Consider the following 23,211-nt stretch of genomic DNA (forward strand, 5'->3'; position numbering starts at 1 on the left):
AGAGTTTCCCAGCATGAATTGGAATCTCAAATGAAGCATTATCAAAGAGGAAGTAGGGAAAAAAATAGAATAGCAGTTAGATATGAAAGTGCGGGGAATGTTCTGGCTTCAAATAGATAGGGATTAAGAATGGAAGACTCTTGCTAAATATCACAGCAGTACCAGAAATAATATATAGCTACCAAGGGTGTTAAAAATTCGATAAGACTGAGTTATGTTTCTTACCTTAGTGTCACCTGGCAGTGATAGAAAAGTATAACCAGGGTCAAAATCCTAAGAGTCATTGGTCTGCGAACGATGTTATAGGTGGAGATCGTACAGCAATATTTGTGCTATTATGTAGGAGCATGGCGATCTAGTCTTGCTATCAGCAAATGTAAAATTAAGAGTTTAAACTTTTAATACATTTTTAAAAAAAATTCTGACAATTGAAAAAATATACACATTTTATTAACAGTGAATGTTGTACAGATGTCCAAATTTAATAAATTACAATACAATTAAAATACAAACAATTGGCAAAAATTATATACAAAATATCATCCAAAGCTTAGTACCAACAGAAAAAGAGCGCAATAAGTGCATAGAGCCATACCCAGAACACACAAGGCCAGCATTTCCCAATAGGACTTCATGACATGTCAACTAGTTAGTTGGAATTGTCCTGCTGGGCCCCCCCCAGGAGCCTGAAAGGGACAGTTAAACTGGACTGACAACTATAGGCATTGTAGATCAGGTCACAAAACATTGCAATGGGTACACCCTCTAACAATATGATTCCGTGAAATACTGCGACATTTAAAGGAGAGAAGTCTTAAAAGCCCTCAAAGTATGGTACTGAATTTATCACAGCAATTCATCTCATAGTAAAAAAAATATTTTAAAGGGGTTGTCCGGTCAAAAGTGATAAGTCTGCAGTCCACTCAGTGTGACTGCAGACTTATGAATCCCCCCAGCGCAGACATTGTGCGCTGCAGGGATTCGCCGGTTTCAGACCCGGTAATGGAGGACGTATAAGTTATACATACCCCCAGCCATTCAGCGCCGCCTCGCTCCATACAAGTATATGGAGAGCAAGGCCAAGTCAACTGTCCGGGGTATGTATAACGCATGCATAGCCTCCAGTCCTGGGTCTCAAACCAGCAAATCCCTACAGCGCACGGTGCGAGCACTGGGGAAGGTGGGGGGATTCATAAGCCTGCAGTCATACAGATCGACTGCAGACTTATCACTATTGACCGGACAACCCCTTTAAAGCCAAAAGTGGCTCATGAAGGGTTGAACATAGTGACAATCCCTGCCATATGCTCCATATACATAGCAATATTGATAAAAACTTTTTAAAGGGGGTCTTGACTTTGGACAAACTTCATTTGCTAGAGTGCACGATTGCAGCCAGGTAAATTATACTCTGACGCACTATGGTGTTGCAGAGGTAACATACTTAGTAGATCAGAGTAGGGACGATAGCTGGAGAGGGGGATTAGCCCAGTGCCGTCCCTCGCCGGCTCTTACCAGCGCCACAAAAGCATTTGTTTAGATTAGCTCACAGGGTCAGTGAAACAGCAGAAACTCACACACCTTTGACAAAACAAGCAGGCAGGGAAATGAGTAAACTCACACATAGGAACAGCTGGAAGAGTCCTTGCCCATGGCATCAGTATATTCACTTACACTTTTTCCCTTGCCAGAAGTTGAGTATGCATGACCATCAGCTGCAGCATCTCTACATGGTACGGCATGGGAGCATTTATAAGCGTCTTAGGACAGCAATATTTTTTTAAACACATCCAATTGTGAAACTAATTAGTTTTCCATGATCCATTGACTAAAACATACTTGTGTTCGTGGCACAATCCCTTTAAACATTGTGTTTCTCAAAGCAATTGAGAAAATGCTAAGAAATGGAGAGAGCCTGCTCTTTCCTGGGAGCATGGGTCAATAAAAACGTAATCCAGAAACTTCTGAAGTAGTCTCTCATTTCACAGTGGAAGACATAAGGTTCTCCAGGCTGGGGGTCACTTCTTAGGCCTCGTTCACATATTCAGTGTTTGGTCAGTATTTTACCTCAGTATCTGTAAGCCAAAACCAGGCGTGGGTGATAAATACAGAATTGGTGACTTGTTTCTATTATACTTTTCCTCTGACTGTTCCACTCTTGATTTTGGCTTACAAATACTTACCGTATTTTTCAGACTATAAGACGCACCGGACCATAAGACGCAACTAGGTTTTAGAGGAGGAAAATAAAAAAATAAAAATTTAAGCAAAAAATGTAGTCATGATGCACTTTTAAGGGGGAGGGGGTCTTCTGCTGACACTGGGATTGGGGTAATGTCCCCCAATTCTGACAATATCCCCATCCTGGTATATATGCCGCCCTCCTTCCTTTTATATGTGGTCCCCATCCCCATCATGGTATGCATGGCACCCCTCATCCCCAATCCTGGTCTGCATGGCACCCCTCATTCCTTGTCCTGGTCTGCATGGCACCCCTCATTCCTTGTCCTGGTCTGCATGGCACCCCTCATCCCCAATCCTGGTCTGCATGGCACCCCTCATCCCCAATCCTGGTCTGCATGGCACCCCTCATCCCCAATCCTGGTCTGCATGGCACCCCTCATCCCCAATCCTGGTCTGCATGGCACCCCTCATCCCCAATCCTGGTCTGCATGGCACCCCTCATCCCCAATCCTGGTCTGCATGGCACCCCTCATCCCCAATCCTGGTCTGCATGGCACCCCTCATCCCCAATCCTGGTCTGCATGGCACCCCTCATCCCCAATCCTGGTCTGCATGGCACCCCTCATTCCTTGTCCTGGTCTGCATGGCACCCCTCATCCCCAATCCTGGTCTGCATGGCACCCCTCATTCCTTGTCCTGGTCTGCATGGCACCCCTCATTCCTTGTCCTGGTCTGCATGGCACCCCTCATTCCTTGTCCTGGTCTGCATGGCACCCCTCATTCCTTGTCCTGGTCTGCATGGCACCCCTCATTCCCTGTCCTGGTCTGCATGGCACCCCTCATTCCTTGTCCTGGTCTGCATGGCACCCCTCATTCCCTGTCCTGGTCTGCATGGCACCCCTCATTCCCTGTCCTGGTCTGCATGGCACCCCTCATCCCCAATCCTGGTCTGCATGGCACCCCTCATCCCCAATCCTGGTCTGCATGGCACCCCTCATCCCCAATCCTGGTCTGCATGGCACCCCTCATCCCCAATCCTGGTCTGCATGGCACCCCTCATCCCCAATCCTGGTCTGCATGGCACCCCTCATCCCCAGTCCTGGTCTGCATGGCACCCCTCATCCCCTGTCCTGGTATGCATGGCACCCCTCATCCCCTGTCCTGGTATGCATGGCACCCCTCATCCCCTGTCCTGGTATGCATGGCACCCATCATCCCCTGTCCTGGTATGCATGGCACCCATCATCCCCTGTCCTGGTATGCATGGCACTCATCATCCCCTGTCCTGGTATGCATGGCACCCATCATCCCCTGTCCTGGTATGCATGGCACCCATCATCCCCTGTCCTGGTATGCATGGCACCCATCATCCCCTGTCCTGGTATGCATGGCACCCATCATCCCCTGTCCTGGTATGCATGGCACCCATCATCCCCTGTCCTGGTATGCATGGCACCCATCATCCCCTGTCCTGGTATGCATGGCACCCCTCATCCCTGTCCTGGTATGCATGGCACCCCTCATCCCTGTCCTGGTATGCATGGCACCCCTCATCCCCAATCCTAGTCTGCATGGCACCCCTCATCCCCAATCCTGGTCTGCATGGCACCCCTCATCCCCAATCCTGGTCTGCATGGCACCCCTCATCCCCAATCCTGGTCTGCATGGCACCCCTCATCCCCAATCCTGGTCTGCATGGCACCCCTCATCCCCAATCCTGGTCTGCATGGCACCCCTCATCCCCAGTCCTGGTATGCATGGCACCCATCATCCCCTGTCCTGGTATGCATGGCACCCATCATCCCCTGTCCTGGTATGCATGGCACCCATCATCCCCTGTCCTGGTATGCATGGCACCCATCATCCCCTGTCCTGGTATGCATGGCACCCATCATCCCCTGTCCTGGTATGCATGGCACCCATCATCCCTGTCCTGGTATGCATGGCACCCCTCATCCCTGTCCTGGTATGCATGGCACCCCTCATCCCTATCCTGGTATGCATGGCACCCCTCATCCCTATCCTGGTATGCCTGGCACCCCTCATCCCTGTCCTGGTATGCATGGCACCCCTCATCCCTGTCCTGGTATACATGGCACCCCTCATCCCTGTCCTGGTATGCATGGCACCCCTCATCCCTGTCCTGGTATGCATGGCACCCCTCATCCCTGTCCTGGTATGCATGGTCCCCCTAATCCCCATCAGGCTGCACAATAAAAAAAAAATAAACACTCATACTCACCTCTCTTCTCTCTCCTCGCTGTCTGCCTGCACTGATCTCTCCATGTGAGCCGCGCATGATGTCACTGCCATGCGCGGCTCACAAGGACAGATCAGCTGCCGGAAGTCACTGCTCCCCACGCCGGGTCTGTGTGCGTGGCGAGCAGTGACTTAATGCTGCTTAATAGCCGGCACACAGCGGAGCCGCGCTGCGGCTGCTGCCGGCTATCTCTTGTGCCCGCTCATTAAAGGGCAGGAATATTCACCCCCTCCCCACGCCCATGGGCGTGGAGAGAGGTTGAATATTCATGCCCTTTAACAGCGGGCACAGGAGATAGCAGGCAGCAGCAGCAGCCGCAGCGCGGCTACACTGTATACCGCTATTAAGTAGCATGAATATTCAGTGCTCCCCACTTCTCATGGGCGTGGGGAGGAGTGAATATTCATTTTCTTTAGCAGCGGGGACAGTGTAGGCTGCAGCGGGCGGCTGCTGCCTCCTGTGACCCGCTCCTCCACCGATACCCCCCCCAACATTCGGACTATAAGACGCACCCCCCATTTTCCTCCAAAATTTTGGAGGAAAAAAGTGCGTCTTATGGTCCGAAAAATATGGTATGTAGAATATTGACCAAATACTGAACGTGTGAACGTGGCCTAAAGGGGACATCAGCTTCTCTTCTTATTAGGACACCAGCTTGTGTCGGGATACAACATACAATGGACAGATTTGAACCTGCAGGAAAGAGGATATATTAGTTAAGCACATTAACAAAGTGTACAAGTCTACTTTATAGAACCGGACTTGAATTACCGAGTAGGATCTTGTTCCAGGTTAAAGTACCCAGCTACAACTACAACATTCCTTCTCTTTTCAGGACCACCGTAGCTTAGAGTTACCTGGAAAAGAAAAATTCTGTACAGATTAAAATGAATCCTTGTAGACCAAGCATTTGGAGCTATCAAAAGTTAGATTAGATTATTACTTATACATTGAATTATTGCTGTTTAGAGAGAGATCACTTACAGCTTAGACTTGTCTAAAGTACAAAGGACTTTCCAGTCTGTGGGTCCACTCTGTTTAGGTCCAGAAATATTTGGACAGTGACACAAGTTTTTGCATTTTAGCTGCTTACCAAAATATATTCAAGATACAGTTTTATAATCAATATGGGCTTAAAGTGCAGACTCTTGGCTTTAATTTGATATTCACATCCTAATAGGAGTAAGGGTTTAAGAATTACAGCTCTTTAATATGTAGCTGCCTCTTTTTCAAGGGACCAAAAGTAATTGGACAATTATGTCAAAAGCTCTTTAAATAGCCTAAATGGGCTTTTCCCTTGTTAATCCATCAATTAAGCAGGTAAAAAGTCTGCAGCCAATTTGCATTTGAAAGCTGTTGCTGTGAACCCACAACATATGGTCAAAAGAGCTCTGAATGGAAGTGAAACAGTCCATCATTAGGCAAAATAAAAAGAGGAAATCCACCAAAGAGAAATGTTGGGACTGGAAAAATCAACAGTTTGGTACATTATGCACAAAAAAAAAAAAAAAAAAAAAAGAAGCGTGCACCGGTGAGCTTGGGAATGCAAAAAGGCATGGACATCGATGGAAGACAACAGTGGATTATTGTAGAATCCTAGAATCCTTTCCATGGTGAATAAAACCCCCTTCACAACATCCATCCAAGTGAAGAACACTCTCCAGGAAGTTGGTTTATCAGTACCTAAGTCTGGCATAAAGAGAAGACTTCAGGAGAGCAAATACAGTGGGTTCACCACCAGGTGCAAACCATTAATCAGCCTTAAACAGAGAAAGGCCAGATTAGACATTGCCAAAAAGCATCTATAGAAGCCGCCTAGTTCTGTATGAGCATTCTTTGGACAGATGAAACTAATATCAACCTGTACCAGAATTACGGGGAAAAAAAAAAAGTATGGATGATCCAATGCACAACACAACCTCTGTAAGACATGGCGGAGGCAGTGTGATGGCTTGGGCATGCATGGCTTCCAATGGCACTGGGTCACTAGTGTTTATTGATTTTGTGACTGAAGACAGAAGCAGACTGATGAAGTCTGTAGTGTTCAGGGTGATAGATTCAACCAAATGCATCAAAGCAGGAAGAAAGTTGATTGGACGGAGCTTCACAGCACAGATGGACAATGACCCAAAACATACTGTGAAAGCAATCCAGAAGTTTATGGCAAAGAAGTGGAATATTCTGCAATGGTCGAGTCAATCACCAGATCTCAACCCCATCGAGCAGCATTTCACATGATTAAGACAAAACTTAAGGGAAAAAAACCCACAAAAAAGTAACAACTGAAGTCGGTTGCAGTAAAGGCCTGGCAAAGCATCACAAAGGAAGAAATCCAGCGTTTGGTGACATAAATGGCTTCCAGACCTCAGGCAGTCATTGGCTGCAAAGGATTCTCTGCAAAGTATTAAAAATTAACATCTTGTTTATGATAAAGTTAATTTGTCCAATTATTTTTGAGCCCCTGAAATGTGGATGCCTTGTAGAAAAATGGTTGCAATTCCTAATCGTTTCACTTGATATTTTTGTACAACCCCTTTAATTAAACTTGAAAGTCTACACTTCAACTGCAGCCCAGTTGGTTCATTTTAAATCCAAAATAGTGGCATGCAGAGCCCAAATCATGAAGATTCGGTCGCTGTCCAAATATTTTTGGACCTAGCTTTATATATTCTCAACTATCACATCAATCAGAATTTAGAAACTAATCAGAACCTTTAAATCAGGCCCCATTACATTCAGGACAATAACTGAATTTGCATCTTACATGAAGACTATTAAAAAGGGTCTATTTAAATGTTTATTCTGACATTTCATTTAACATAAGCATAGAGAACGTGCTACTGATAATAACTGGCCTCATTTGCCAACATGCAAGCACCAATAAAAAAATGATATAAGTCTGGTTAAGAGAGGGACCTCTAGAAGCCAGAGCTAATTCATTTGAAGGGAAGCCATATTTAAACCCGCCCTGTGTATCCATAAACTTGTTCTAAACGTAGTCTATGACAGTCATGTGCTATAAAGGTGAGGGCAAAGCTACCTACCTGCTGAAGTAAAGAGCTCTGTGGAAGACTGTGTAGGTTTTCTAGGTGTGAATGGAACAGATTGCTGTGCTGCATTTTTACTTCCAGCATCCCTTCAATAATATACCCAATAGTGCAGTCATCCGGTAGACGGACCTTCTCTGCTGTACTAATGAAGTTCCCCATACTAAAGGAAAGGGGAAAAATTTAGAATTCTATTCATTTTTGGAGGACCAACAACCAAGATGGTCTAACACACTCAACCCACTCACCTAGCCCAGGGACTCATCTTCAGGGCAAGTCCTCGGCTAATACAGAAGCCTGCACCTCCAGTAGCAAACCAAAATTTAAGAGATGTCTGAAAATGAACACATGACAAGTCACAGCATAATACAGCTACTGTATAGTACTTTATTCAGAACTGGGCTAACCAAGAATTAAAATAGACTTTACTGTGGCTGGAGGTTACTATCCACCCGGACTACAGGCACTTTAATAAGGTGAACACAACATAGTCACACAATATGCATGGACAAACAATAAAAGGAGCCAAGCTGGGGACTTCAGGTTAGGATCTCCATTGCTCAGACACCGATGACCTATCCAAAGAAGAACCATTACGGAAGAGTTCAGAACAACCTCTTTAGGGCTACATGACATTAATATCTATTTCTGCTTACTGAACCATCTCCTTTTACGCTGTCCAGGGTCTCTACCGGGTGATCTAGACTGGGTCTTCCTACATATACATCAGTGTTGTGTGGGAATGCAGAGAGAAGCTTTATCAGGGCCCTCAAGTTCAGATAATTGTCATCATCCAAATGACAGAACCACCTGGAACAAGAAACAATAGACAGCATTATACATTTATAGCGAGATCCTACTATGTAGACTACTTATATCGTACCATTAGACACTAAAGAGCATTTTATACCAAAAGTCAAAGTCATCTTTGCAAGTCAAACTTCTAGAATTCAATTCCATAGCTTCTTAACTAATCAGATCTATACATCATGGAGCGTGTCAGGGTGTGTGGAGTAGGCCCATGAGCATGATAAGAGCACGCTCCACACAGGGTAGATGTCTTCATCTGTGTCTAAACAACAGCGACTGACATGTACGCCAATTGCTGCTGATAACCCTTAAATGCCACTGTCAATCACTGAGAGCGGCACTTAAGCACCGAAATCCAGCCTGGGTATTCAGACGTCCATCAACACCCCATAATGTGATTGCAGGGAGACGAGGGATTGCCACAGCAGCCAGGGGCAGTCTTAAGACCCTTGACTCTGCCTTGTTTATCTTCCTACAACCCCTGGCAAAAATTATGGAATCACCGGGCTCGGAGGATGTTCATTCAGTTGTTTAATGTTGTTGAAAAAAAGCAGATCACAGACATGGCACAAAACTAAAGTCATTTCAAATGGCAACTTTAGGGCTTTAAGAAACACTAAAAGAAATCAAGATAAAAAATGTGGTACTCAGTAAGGGTAATTTTTTCAGACCAACCAGAGCGAAAGAATCAAGGAATCACCCTGTAAATTTTCATTTCCAAAACTAAGACCTGCATCAAATTAGATCTGCTCGTTAGTCTGCATCTAAAAAGGAGTGATCACACCTTGGAGAGCGGTTGCACCAAGTGGACTGACATGAATCATGGCTCCAACACGAGAGATGTCAATTGAAACAAAGGAGAGGATTATCAAACTCTTAAAAGAAGGTAAATCATCACGCAATGTTGCAAAAGATGTTGGTTGTTCACAGTCAGCTGTGTCTAAAATCTGGATCAAATACAAACAACATGGGAAGGTTGTTAAAGGCAAACATACTGGTAGACCAAGGAAGACATCAAAGCGTCAAGACCGGAAACTTAAAGCAATATGTCTCCAAAACAGGAAATGCACAGCAAAACAAATGAGGAACGAATGGGAGAAAACTGGAGTCAATGTCTGTGACCGAACTGTAAGAAACTGCCTAAAGGAAATGGGATTTACATACAGAAAAGCTAAACATAAGCCATCATTAACACCTAAACAGAAAAAAGCAAGGTTACAATGGGCTAAGGAAAAGCAATCGTGGACTGTGGATGATTAGATGAAAGTCATATTCAGTGATGAATCGCAAATCTGCATTGGGCAAGGTGATGATGCTGGAACTTTTGTTTGGTGCCGTTCCAATGAGATTTATAAGGATGACTGCATGAAGAGAATATGCAAATTTCCACAGTCATTGATGATATGGGGCTGCATGTCAGGTAAAGGCACTGGGGGGATGGCTGTCATTACATCTTCAATAAATGCCCAAGTTTACATTGATATTTTGGACAGTCTTATCCCATCAATTGAAAGGATGTTTGTGGATGATAACATCATTTTTCAAGATGATAATGCATCCTGCCATAGAGCAAAAACTGTGAAAACATTCCTTGAAAGAAGACACATAAGGGCAATGTCATGGCCTGCAAATAGTCCGGATCTCAATCCAATTGAAAATCTTTGGTGGAAGTTGAAGAAAATGGTCCATGACAAGGTTCCAACCTGCAAAGCTGATCTGGCAACAGCAATCAGAGAAAGTTGGAGCCAGATTGATGAAGAGTACTGTTTGTCACCCATTAAGTCCATGCCTCAGAGACTGAAAGCTGTTATTAAAGCCAGAGGTGGTGCAACAAAATACTAGTGATGTATTGGAGTGTTGTTTTGTGTGTTTGTTTTTAATGATTCCATAATTTTTTCCTCAAAATTGAGTGATTCCATAATTTTTTCCCTCTGCTTGGTCTGAAAAAAATGACCCTTACTGAGTACCACATTTTTTATCTTGATTTCTTTTAGGGTTTCTTAAAGCCCTAAAGTTGTCATTTGAAATTACTTTAGTTTTGTGCCATGTCTGTGATCTGCTTTTTTTCAACAACATTAAACAACTAAATGAACATCCTCCGAGCCCGGTGATTCCATAATTTTTGCCAGGGGTTGTATGACATCCACACTGTGGACGTCATAGGAAACGGTCATTATTGCTATATATAACAATACTGTATTATATAATATTAGCAAACAAACTATTGCAATTTTAAGTCTCCTATGGGGACTAAAAAATAAAATATACATATTCAGTATTGCATTGTCCATAAAAATTTGATCTACCACAATAGAAAAATGTTTATTCTGTTTGTTTTGTTTTTTCTTTGACAAATGGTCAGAATTTTTTCTAAGCCAGTAAAAAGATAATAAAGAAAACAAACCAAAAAACTATCCTATATATGTTAAATATTGCAGTAACAAATGTTGCCAGGTTGCTTTTACTGCAAGATTAACGCCTTTAATAAAATTTAAAAAAGAAAGATAGAATTGCATATTTTTTGGGGGTTACCATCTCTCCATACCTGTATTTTTTTCTCATTCACTACATGAATGAATGGTGTGTGTTCAAACTAACATATTCAACCTGCACTCCATTCATTTACTATGGGAATGCTGAGCGTAGCACTCGGCAGCGCCATGAAAAAAAATAGAGCGGCGGTCAGGCTTCCAACCTGTCGCACCATTATGTAACACAGATAAAAGTTCCCCAACAAGGATAACAATTCTCACTTCTGTTAATTGGTGTAGGTCCCAGCTGTGGGACATCCAACCATCAGTAATTATCAACTTATCTGGTAAATAGGTCCGGGTAGGACACTGTAGGACTAATTTTCTATCTATATTAGTCCTGCATAACCAAATAATTAGATGAATAATTTGGTCCCTATTCTTTGGGCTGGATACTATTATACTACAATTTTGTGCAGCATCAACTGTCACAGGATAGGAGACTCCAGTAAGAAAAATGACAAACTTTTATAAGGAGTTCTGAGAAGGCTGGGTAATAACCAATATAAGGTAATCAATACAGCCCATAGTCTTAAAAGAGACTTAGGGAGGAAATAAAAATCTGCAAAAATAATCAAATAAAGAGAGTGATAATCTGTTTAAACACAAAATGACCTTGCGTCCACACTACAGATCACTTCTTACTTTTTGGATGACAATACAAACTTGTCGTACTCCACTGCCATCTTACAGCAAAGAGCTTGGCGAGTGTGGACTGCAGAGCAGTTAGTGTTCACCATCTGATTCCCTGCAAAAGGCAAGAGAAGAGGTACGGATGTGAGAGTCAGTTTCCAAACATAAATTGCTGAGAAATGCATTAAAAATGTTCTTAAGGAAATCCTTCTGCTTGGGCCCCACCAATCCTGTCCTGTTTGCAGAGAAGAGACGGCCGTCTCAAAAAAGAGTGACCACAGGACACTGCTTAAGGCCTCATTCAGACGTCTGCGTTTGTTCATGTATTCAAAAAGACAGTCCAAGCATCAGTGTATTGGATCCGAGTGTCATCAGTGATTTTTACGTATGGTGAAGATAAAGAAGTGACAAAGCTTCTCCTATCCACTACAATGCTAATCACGGACAGCACAAGGATTGTATACACTAATGCCATCTATGAGCAACCATAGCAGGGTTGCCAACTTGATTAGTTTTCTGGGCAGCTTCTCATAAAATCAAGGACAGACAACTTTTCTTTTTAAGAACACATTAGAAAACCATAATAAATCATTAAATTATTAGTGACACGTGTCTACAGACCATGAATCCTATATGAAGACAGGAGCACAAGAGCTGCATTCACTGTGAACCTTAACAGGGTGACAAATACAGTCAGAAAAATCTGCATAAGTTTCTTAAGTGTCAAAAAATAAATTAAAAAATATGTGGACAGGTGCATAGCCCCATAGAATAACATAGGTACAAGTGCCATCTGTGAAAAGCATGGATAGGACTTGTACAAGAAAATCAGTCCTATGCACAAGCCTAAGGGGAAGCCCCGGTACTTGGACACACACTGATCAAATTTTGGCATGCTTTTTTTTTTTTTTTTAAACATGCCCTAATTGTTTATGAAAAAACAACTCCACACTTTTAACCCCTTAAGCCCCGCGGGTGGTTTGCACGTTAATGACCGGGCCAATTTTTACAATTCTGACCACTGTCACTTTATGAGGTAATTACTCTGGAACGCTTCAACGGATCCCCCTGATTCTGAGAATGTTTTTTCGTGACATATTGTACTTCATGATTGTGGAAAAATTTCTTCGATATCACTTGCGTTTATTTGTGAAAAAAATGGAAATTTGGCGAAAATTTTGAAAATTTTGCAATTTTCAAAATTTGAATTTTTAAGCCCTGAAATCAGAGCGATATGTCACACAAAAGAGTTAATAAATAACATTTCCCACATGTCTACTTTACATCAGCACAATTTTGGAACCAAAATTTTTTTTTGTTAGGGAGCTATAAGGGTTAAAAGTTGACCAGCGATTTCTCATTTTTCCAACAAAATTTACAAAACCATTTTTTTAGGGACCACATCACATTTGAAGTCACTTTGAGGGGTCTTTATGACAGAAAATACCCAAAAGTGACACCATTCTAAAAACTGCACCCCTCAAGGTTCTCAAAACCACATTCAAGAACTTTATTAACCCTTCAGGTGCTTCATAGGAATTTTTTGAATGTGGAAGAAAAAAATGAATATTTAACTTTTTTCACAAAAATGTTACTTTAGACCCAATTTTTTTTATTTTCACAGGGGTAACAAGAAAAAATGGACCGCAAAATTTGTTGTGCAATTTCCCCTGGGCACGCAGATACCCAATATTTGGGGAAAAAAACACTGTTTGGGCGCACTGTAGGGCTCGGAAGGGAAGGAGCGCCATTTGACTTTTTGATTGTAAAATTTGCTTGAATAATTAGCGGACACCATGTTGCGTTTAGAGAGCCCCTGTGTGCCCAAACATTGGAGCTCCCCCACAAGTGACCCCATTTTGGAAACTAGACCCCCCAAGGCACCTATCTAGATGCATAGTGAGCAGTTGCAACCCCCAGGTGCTTCACAAATTGATTCGTAAAAATGAAAAAAAAAACACTTTTTCATTGTTACGAATCAATTTGTGAAGCACCTGGGGGTTCCAACTGCTCACTATGCATCTAGATAGGTGCCTTGGGGGGTTTAGTTTCCAAAATGGGGTCACTTGTGGGGGAGCTCCAATGTTTGGGCACACAGGGACTCTCTAAATGCAACATGGTATCCGCTAACAAATTGAATGGAAAATCGGCTCAAATTGTTAGCGGACACCACATTGCGTTTGGAGAGCCCCTCTGTGCCCAAACTTTGGAGCTCCCCCACAAGTGACCCCATTTTGGAAACTAGACCCCCCAAGGCACCTTTCTAGATGCATAGTGAGCACTTGGAACCCCCAGGTGCTTCACAAATTGATTCGTAACAATGAAAAAGTGTTGTTTTTTTTTCACTTTTTCATTTTTACGAATTTTATTTTTTATATTTTTTTTTGCCCATTTTTTTTTTTTTTTTTCCACTTTCACACAGTTTATACACTTTATTACTTTGTCCCACTCTGGGACTTTCACTTTTTTTTTTCTGATCGCCTGCATGGCACAGGAATGGAGCACCATCCCTATGCCATGAAGGCTGTCAGAAGTGCACAGTGTGAAGATTGCTTGGAGATGCACTGCGCATGTCCAAGCAATCTTCCTGCTCTCTGGTGACCCGGATGTTGTCATGACGACATCGGGTCGTCATGGCAACACCCGGGAAGCCTTTGCAGACTGCGCTGGAAGCCGGAAGAGGAGGTATCGCCGATCACCTCCCCTTGCCCCCGCAATGCCGCGATCGACTTCGATCGCAGCATCGCGGGGGTTAATGTGCTGGGAGCGGTGCAGGACCGCTCCCTGCACATAGTACCGGGTGTCAGCTGTGACAATCAGCTGACACCCGGCGGCGATCGCGCCCGCACAGCCTGTGTGCGCGCGCGATCGCGATGACGTACTAATACGGGTCTGGCTCTTAAGTCCCAGGGCACAGACGCGTATTAGTACGTCAGATGTTATTAAGGGGTTAAAGAGGTTGGTCCAACTTGTGAATGGGGCTGTAAAACACATGTACTGAACTCTGCTATGTCCAGGAGTCCTATAGACTGTGAATGGCACAGTGGTGTTTGGCCACGGCTCTATTCTATCTCAGAGCCCAGTTCTCAGGCCCCAGAGGTCTCCTGTGGAAAGTTGATGACTTGCTGAGTGGGTAGGTGTGATATTCAGATACATGGAGAATTTTAGTCATGTAGTGCAGTTTATCAGCACAGTCTGAACTCTTACCCGCTCTCTGCCGCAGCTCTTTGTCTTCCCAATCCGTGAAGATGAAGGTCTGTGAGGACACAACATGATATTTTAGTATGATACTGTACAAACACTATGGGCCCTATTCATTGTTGTATTAGTGTGGTGCCCCTGCAGGTTCAGTCGCCACAGAGGTACTGCATCTCACTCTCAGGTAAGGGTGGAGTACTGCCCGGGACCCAACCACTTGCATACATTACACTCCACTTCAGAGGGAAGGGCGAGATTGCCCCTAAGGGAGAGCACAGTCCCTGGCTGGAGGGCGGAACCATGTAGTGGGTGTGGGTGGAGCAAGAAGATCAGGGGAGCACTTGAGAAGGAGGATATAAAAGAGGGAACGATCTTGAAAGAACAGTTCAGTCAGTGAGGAGACAATGAAAGGAACAGGAGCTCTGCTCGGGAGGAGCGGGCGTAAGTGAGAGAGGCCCAGGAGGTGAGACTGAAGAGAGGAGCAGAGAGGAAGGCTCCAGAAAGAACGAGGGGATCCTAGGGGTACAGGAAGTGCTGGAGGCCACCCGTACGCCCGAATCTACCAGGACGTGGAGTGATCAAGCCGCAGAGGGCACCGGCCCCTAACTAGTGGGAATTGCAATATTCAGCTAGAAACTGGAAGCTTCTACATTTCCAGTGTGTAGTTGCCACAGCCGCAATTAATCGCCAAAAAGGTAGCCACACAGGATCCAGGGAACTCCAGGTTGCCCGCCAAGATCTGAGGTTACCAGCTTGGGACACTGTTTGCGAGGCACAGGGCAGGAGGGTGAGAGCCAGCGCAGGAAGACGACTGAGAAAGGCATACAGAAAGGGGTCCCGTTAAATGCTCTTGAATAACCTGAGGGATTGCTGAACCCCTCCCATGGTGAACGCAGGATGACGTGGGTGGTTATAATCTGCAGTTGTAACCAGGAGCAACGTGATAATCGTGAGTAAACCCTGAAGACCGCACCCCACTGTCTCTGTGAATTATTGCTGCGCCATCATCCCCTGCACCACACTGCACAACAACAGTTACCTCATCATGAACCATCACAGCACCACCCTGGAGCTTAGCTGTACCTGTGGAGAGCTGAATCAACTCTGCTGCGTCACCAACAGCTCCAGAGGACCTGCTCCGCAGCGGCGGCTCCGTATAGCCGCATATCACAGGTGGCGTCACGAACATTAAACATAAAAACTATAAATCCCCTTGTATTGACTGCCCTGGGTCACGGACCGGGTCACCGCCACTGTGACATCTCCTCTAGCAACGACCGGCCCGGCTACCGAGTACCCCACGGCCCAGGGGGCGAGTCATTAGCACCTGTTTTTATCAAGTTTTTCGCATTTTGCAAAGAATGTTTCCTGTTTGCACAAAATGTATCTTTCCATTTTATATATTTTTTTAGTTCACCACTGTGGGCATCGTTTAGGGCAGGGAAGTCTAACTCAAATACACAGAGGGCCAAAATTAAATGCTTGGAAAAAGTCGAGGGCCAACCTTGATATTTATTAAAAAAATGTCTACAATTGAGTATGTTTTTCCGTATCAATAAATGTAAAGATGATCTTTTTCATATGGAAACAAACTTAAAAGGGGTTGTCCCACGAACAAAGTACATTTTAATTACCGTATATACTCGTGTATAAGCCGACTTTTTCAGCACATTTTTTTATGCTGAAAAAGCCCCCCTAGGCTTATACTCGAGTATATACTTACATTCCAGCGGTGGATGGTGGGGAGCGATAGCGGAGGAGCGGGGCACAGGCAGAAGCTGGCTTCCTGCTGCTGCTAGGCGATCCTGGGTGCCCGCTACTAAAGAGAATGAATATTCATTCTCCTCCACCCCCATGGGAGTGGAGAGGAGTGAATATTCTTTCTCCTTAATAGCGCACACTGTCAGTCGCAGCCGCCAGCTCCTGCAGCGGCTCAGCGATCCTGTGTGCCCGTTATTAGAGAGTATGAATATTCACTCCTCTCCCATGGGCATGGAGAGGAGTGAATATTCATTCACTTTAGTAGCGGGCACACAGGATGGCCGAGCCTCTGCAGGAAGCCGTGGCTGCAGTGTGTGCTATTAAATAAAATTAATATTCACTTCTCTTCACTCCCATAGTCCCGGCGTGGAGAGGAGTGAATATCCCTGCAGCTCACCTCAGTGTCTGAGGGCGCATGGCAGTGAAGTCATGCGCTGCTCAGATGCTGAGATCAGCTACTAGCAGAACAGGATGCAGCGCTGGAGCAGAGGGAGGGAAAGTGAGTAGAAGTGTTTATTTTTTTTCATGTGTGTACTGATGAGGTGCCATGTATACCAGGATTGGGGTTGAGGGGCCGTGCATACCAGGATTGGGGATGAGGGGGAAATGCATACCAGGATTGGGGATGAGGGGGAAATGCATACCAGGATTGGGGATGAGGGGGAAATGCATGCCAGGATGGGAAAATTTACCAGTAACTACAGCATTTCTCACCCTAGGCTTATACTCGAGTCAATAAGTTTTCCCAGTTTTTTGTGGTAAAATTAGGTGCTCCATGCAGTATAATGGCCCCCACACAGTGCTGCATGCAGTATAATGGCCCCCACACAGTGCTGCATGCAGTATAATGGCCCCCACATAGTCCTCCATACAGTATAATGGCACCACAAAGTGCTCCATACAGTATAATGGGTCCACATAGTCCTCCATACAGTAGAATAGACCCCACATTAAAAAATAAATACTCACCTCGGGCCATCCCCCGTTGCTCCAGTCTCTTCATGGTGTCATCAGATCCTCTGCATATCTCGGTACAGTGGGCGTGTTGTAACGACATCATGGCGTCTGCTGCGCTGAGATGTCAGATGCAGAAGGGGAATGATGGGAGAGGCAACATCAGCTGACGCTCCCTCCTCCTTCATTGCTTTCAACTTTATTGGCATCTACGATGCAGAGATCATTGAAAGTGCGATGTAGGGCGGGGGACCCGGCTGGTGTCGCAGGTCAGATATACTCGGGGGACTCGCCTGGTGTGGTGGGCCAAATATACTCGGGGGACCCGCCTCATGTTGTGGCCCAAATATACTCGGGGCCCTCGCCTGGTGTCGTGGGTCAAATATACTCGGGGGACTTGCCTCATGTCGTGGGCCACATGTACTTGGGGGACTCGCCTGGTGTCGTGGGCCACATGTACTTGGGGGACTTGCCTCATGTTGTGGGCCACATGTACTTGGGGGACTCACCTGGTGTCGTGGGCCAAATATACTCGGGGGGGACCCGCCTCATGTCGTGGGCCAAATATACTCGGAGGACCCGCCTCATGTCGTGGGCCAAATATACTCGGAGGACCCGCCTCGTGACGTGGGCCAAATATACTCGGAGGACCCGCCTCGTGTCGTGGGCCAAATATACTCGGGGGACCAGCCTTGTGGGCCAAATATACTCGGGGGACCTGCCTGGTGTCGCAGGCTAAATATACTCACCCTGAGGACCAGATTTGGCCAGTGGGCCAGAGTTTGACATATGTGATTTAGGGTTTTTCCATAGCTTTTTGCCTAATTTATCAATCACACGTTTTTAAAAAGTTGCAAAACGTATTGAAAATGTGCTCAAGTCTCCTCCATGGAGTGATGCTATGTACCTCAGAAATGTTAGCACAATTTTTGCAACTTTTTGTGCTAAAAAGTCACAAAAATGGCATCTGACAAAAAAAAAAAAAAAGTCTTTTCGCTTTTGAACAAAACTCATGAAAGGTGTGTGCCATTTGGATGAATTTGTCACAAAACAAAAAAAGAAAAAAGGGCCTTTTAAAACAAGAAAAACTTCAAATGATGATTGGGCCCCGTGTCCCTCACCTGCTCCTTGGCCTGGGAGATCCAGGTCTGCAGGAGGAGATCTACACGACGTCGGTGATATTTTCTGGTGGTCTTCACGGCTATGAATACGTCTTTGAGGTGCAGCGGCTCCTGTAGGTAAGCCGTGTCCTCCTGGCTTTGTGCATGGTGGTTCTTCCCTCTCTGGAGGACCCCACTGTGGCCATGTGGAGATGATCTGACTACTTCCAGAGGAGACTGAAGGTACTGGCTGCTGCTGGAGATGTTACAGGGCAGGAGCGGGTGAAGCGTCAGGAAACCTTGCTTCATCCATGGAAGCAGCAGGAAGAACAGGACACAGCCGCCCAGGCAGAGCAGGAAGCAGGTCTTGGCCAGCCCTATACAGGAGATCTTCATTCTTTAGCCCTCGGGGGATGGGCCCCGCTCCGCCAGCTTCGGCATTGCACACACTGCAGACAAGAAAGCATCAATGACGTCTCTGCAGTCAGCACAAACGGGATTATTCCCACCTTACACATGAGAAAACGCAATCAACGCTCGGAAAGAAAGTCCTTCTGTGACTCCCATAGACTTCAAAGGAGAAGCATGGCCAGGGCTATTGACTCCTATGGAAACTGGCACAGAGGGGCACTGGATCATGGCAGGTGGCTCTATGTATATAAGGGTCAGCGCTCAATAAGAAGCAATAGGGGGCAGTAAGGAGGCTAAACTCCAATGTGGGAATGGGCAAAAAGTGGAACTTTTCGTGACGTCAGAGCAGAAAGCCGTGACGTCAACCATATTTCCTGCACCTCCACACCGGAGAAGCCGGCCGCAGCTCCGTCCAAGCACACAGCGCCCTCTCCTGCTCAGGAAGCCCGGCACACACCGCCGAGCTGCCGGGATATGACCAGTGACGTCATCCCTGTGCGAAACTGCCGCAGCTCATATCACGTGACTGGAACTGCTCCTACTCGCTCTAACCGTTGGCCTTTAACGTTATGACGTCACGACGCTCGTCTCTTGACAGCCTGCGCCGGAAGTGTACAGCGCGTAACCCGGAAGTAGCTTGAGGGTCCGGGCCGGAGCAACGGAAAACGAGGGGAAGATGCCTCTCCCGGTGCAAGTGCAAGTTTTCAACCTGCAGGTCAGAGGCCGTCCTGCATGACTTGTGACAGTCCGCCATAGTCACGTGGGTGCGAGGTGCCGGCCTGTCACTTCTGCTCTGTCACCTGCACCCTGATAGTCCGTGGTGGATAGACTGCCATGTATGGGTGTATTGCTTACTATAGAGCCGAGAATGCAGCCGGTGACTGCTCTCATAGGCTGACCACTATATAAAGGAAGCTGCTGCTCTGTAATAATAGCTGTGCTTTCCTTCCAGAGGTCTTAGCACTGCTTGGGAATAGGAGTATTTGTATAGGCTTACACATGGGCTGACCAGTAGTCTGTGCATGCTGGGCTCAGCCTGACTTACAGAATAATTTGACTTTAATTTTGGACGTGTCCTAGATATCCAAAGTTTTGTGTAATGCAGTTCTAGACAGTCTATGGAGCCATGTGTGGTGTCAGGTGATCGCTTCTGTATGTTCATGTCTCTGGGGTGGTCTCGGCTCCCAGACCCTCGCTGGTCAATCACGTCTGCATGACATGCCCAATGCTTTCTGCCAATCCAGTTACACTTGATCTATGAAGACTGATCTATCCATTCCAGCCTTACCATGGCCTGGTAGATGTGTGGCTCACATTTCTCTGAGGTCTCCAGCACGATCGGTGGGAGGTCCACCAGACACCCAACAATCCGCAGGCAATTCAAGTAGCTGCTAAATATGAAAAATCAGGACGAAAGCTTAATCTTTCATAAATGTGGCTCAGTTTGAGACCTTGTTACAGACACCTATGCTTGACTATGAAATTAACCCTGAATGGAGAGAAGAGGTATTCAGGCGGCCCCCACTATCTTCTAACACATCTCTGCTTAATTTACAGATCTCTCCCTTATATGTAAAGCCATAGAGATGTCAATTGAGCTAATCGTGGCTGGAAGAGGCCATCAGAGACCAGCCCAGATGACTTTTTCCTCCATTCCCTGCTCACTTCATAGTAAAACATATCAAGGGATCTTGCCTGTGCAATATGAATCTCCTGACGGGTTTTCTTTAAAGGGAACCTCTCACTTGATTCATTCAGCCCAAGCTGTTGGCATGAATCAGAGCCTGACTGCAGTAGTGGAGTAGTGGAGCCAGGTATACTCTTCTCTGAAACACTCCTGCATTTCAGAGAGCCTATACTTTACAGGTCCAGCCAGGGACCATAGTCTAGTCCTTCTCCACCCCCAGTCCGCTTCTCCTAGCAAGTGATTGGGAGAGACCTGTCATAGTGAGAGATCTCTCAGTCACCTCTAGCAGTGCTGGGAGAAGCCAACCGGATCTTTAAAATATATCCTCTCTTAAATGTCGGAGCGTTTCAGAGAAAAATATACCTGATTCCAGTTGAGTAGCCTAGCTTTGATTCATGCTGCCTGCGATTTGGCAGTAAGAATGCCAAGAGTGTGCAAAGCAGTCATCAAAGCAAAAGGTGGCTACTTTGAAGAACCTAGAATATAAGACATATTTTCAGTTGTTTCACACTTTTTTGTTAAGTATATAATTCCACATATGTTAATTCATAGTTTTGATGCCTTCAGTGTGAATGTACAATTTTCAAAGTCATGAAAATACAGAAAAATCTTTAAATGAGAAGGTGTGTCCAAACTTTTGGTCTTTACTATATATATATATATATATATATATATATATAGTAGTGTGTATCTTTTTATTTAACCCTTTATTGCCCCTTTTGCAAGTATCAGTTTTACATTTTTTTTTTTCATATTTGACTCTGTAGTCAGTAAGAAGTCTATGTAGTTATATAAATATTGCTGTGCATTTACAATTCATAAGGTCTTCATAGAATCACTGTTATGGCAGTCACGGGGGGCCTTCAGCAGAACCCCAGCTGCCATAGCAACCCATCAGTGTCCTGAGGGTAGGATGCGGTGTTGCACTGTAAATTCTTTTAGAGACAGATTCTGGGATGTCACACAGCCATCATCTGCCAGAAAAATTCAGGCTCAAATCCTTATCCTGCATTAAAGACAGGGACCTGTCATTAGATATGCCAGTACGTCCAATATCGGGAAAGAGTTGGTCAATCAATTGTGCTATAAAAAGTTTCAGACACTGAAAAACGAAGGGTCTGTATAACCATCTGACCGGCGGTATGATATGACTGCTGATCAGCTAAATTTTATCAATCAGCAGTTGTTTAAATGGCATATCAATGTTATCGATGATTACTGACCAATCTATACTAGATCACTGAGTGCACATAGGCTGCCATAGTTCTCGGGAAAGTGAGAGTCCTGTTTAAACAGAATGATGCACCAGTGATAACGATGATCTTTTATGTAGCACAGAAGATCATTTCACCCGATGAACCAGCAATTTGCTTGTTCATAGGGTGTGGGCAGCCTGTTTACATGCCAAAATAATTGTGAAACAATCACTTTTGTTACCCCGTGAGGCCACATCTAGAATATGGGATCCAGTTTTGGGCTCCACATTTTAGAAAGGAAATTCAAAAGTTAGAGTCAGTTCAAAGGCGAGCAACTAAAATATTACAAGGGATGGAAGGCCTCTCATATGATGAGAAGTTGGAAAAGTTGGGCTTGTTTAGCTTAGAAAAACAACGCCTCAGAGGGGATCTCATTTACATGTATAAATATGTGTGTGGTCAGTACAAAGGTCTAGCCCATGACTTATTCCTTCCAAAGACCATACTAAGGACCAGCGGGCACTCATTACTCGTAGAAGAAAGGCGATTCCTGCAGCTAAACAGGAAAGGGTTCTTTACGGTCAGAGCAGTCGGACTGTGCAATGCCGACCACGAGGTAGTGATGGCCGACACTATAACAGCTTTCAAAAAAGGGCTGGATGATTTCCTCAGTGCACATAACAATGTGGGTTACAGTTAATTTAGTGACACAAAATACAATTGGGGGAGGGAGGTTGAACATGATGGACCTAGGTCTTTATTCTACCTATGTAACTTTTAACAACACTCGTTTACGATTATCTTGCAGTGTAAATGCCCCGATTCATCTTTCTCTCTGGTCTTGAAGAGGGGACAGGTGGAATGTGAGGCGCCTGATTCATTTAGAGGCACACACCTTTTAATGAATGAGGCGAGGTCCGAAGTGACGTGCACCATAAATCTATTCCAGTTAGAGACGGGACTAAGATTTGTGGCATAAGGAATGCCGTCACACATCAATTTGAAGAGCGGGGGTCGCCACACCCTTTTCTCACCCCATCTCTGTCCATTTTTTCAGAGGTGGGCAAAAATGGCGTTAAAGGTCGCAAAATGTTTGCACAGCCTCGCATTGCATAACAATTTTGCTTCAATTCAGAGCTTTTTACTCCAGAATTCTGGCGTAAAAGCTTTGCTGAATAGGGGACTAAAGCTAGAGCTATATGGTGACGTGTGATTTGTCAGTGACTTGCAGTTACATGATAAGTTTAGCTCTGCCTCTAAATAACCTGTCTACAATGTGGCTGGCTGTGTGCAATTCACTTTCCTTGACGTTTACAGGGTCAAAGTTACGTTGTGGGTCCCGATGACCCCATAGTCCATCATTTGTGAGCTGGCACAAACATGTCCAGCGACACGTGTCTTTGTGTAGCCCTAGCCTGAGACTATCATTTACCACTGAA

General features: G+C 45.1%; 2 protein-coding genes across 3 annotated transcripts in view; one reads left to right on the forward strand and one right to left on the reverse strand.

The window, feature by feature from the left end:
• Positions 1-428: 428 nt before the first annotated feature.
• On the reverse strand, positions 429-19,492 carry RFNG (RFNG O-fucosylpeptide 3-beta-N-acetylglucosaminyltransferase). Its single transcript, XM_073684152.1, has 9 exons — positions 19,270-19,492; positions 18,500-18,927; positions 14,673-14,721; positions 11,478-11,580; positions 8,148-8,301; positions 7,740-7,825; positions 7,489-7,654; positions 5,216-5,301; positions 429-5,137 (listed from the first exon to the last, which is right to left on the reverse strand). The coding sequence occupies exons 2-9, from the start codon at positions 18,872-18,874 to the stop codon at positions 5,071-5,073; spliced, it is 1,086 nt and encodes a 361-aa protein (XP_073540253.1). The 5' UTR covers positions 18,875-18,927; positions 19,270-19,492; the 3' UTR covers positions 429-5,070.
• GPS1 (G protein pathway suppressor 1) overlaps positions 19,453-23,211 on the forward strand; it is a 31,004-nt gene continuing 27,245 nt past the window's right edge. The window contains exon 1 of one of the 2 annotated variants that reach the window (XM_073684151.1): positions 19,453-19,604. In XM_073684151.1, the coding sequence (XP_073540252.1) occupies positions 19,566-19,604 (39 nt within the window). In that variant the 5' untranslated portion in view covers positions 19,453-19,565. The remainder of the gene's footprint in view (positions 19,605-23,211) is intronic. The other variant, XM_073684149.1, reaches the window with a different exon arrangement.

The sequence above is a fragment of the Phyllobates terribilis genome, unplaced genomic scaffold, assembly GCF_046119375.1.
Source record: "Phyllobates terribilis strain yellow unplaced genomic scaffold, ASM4611937v1 Scaffold_5__5_contigs__length_657084704, whole genome shotgun sequence".
Taxonomy (NCBI): Eukaryota; Metazoa; Chordata; class Amphibia; order Anura; family Dendrobatidae; genus Phyllobates; species Phyllobates terribilis.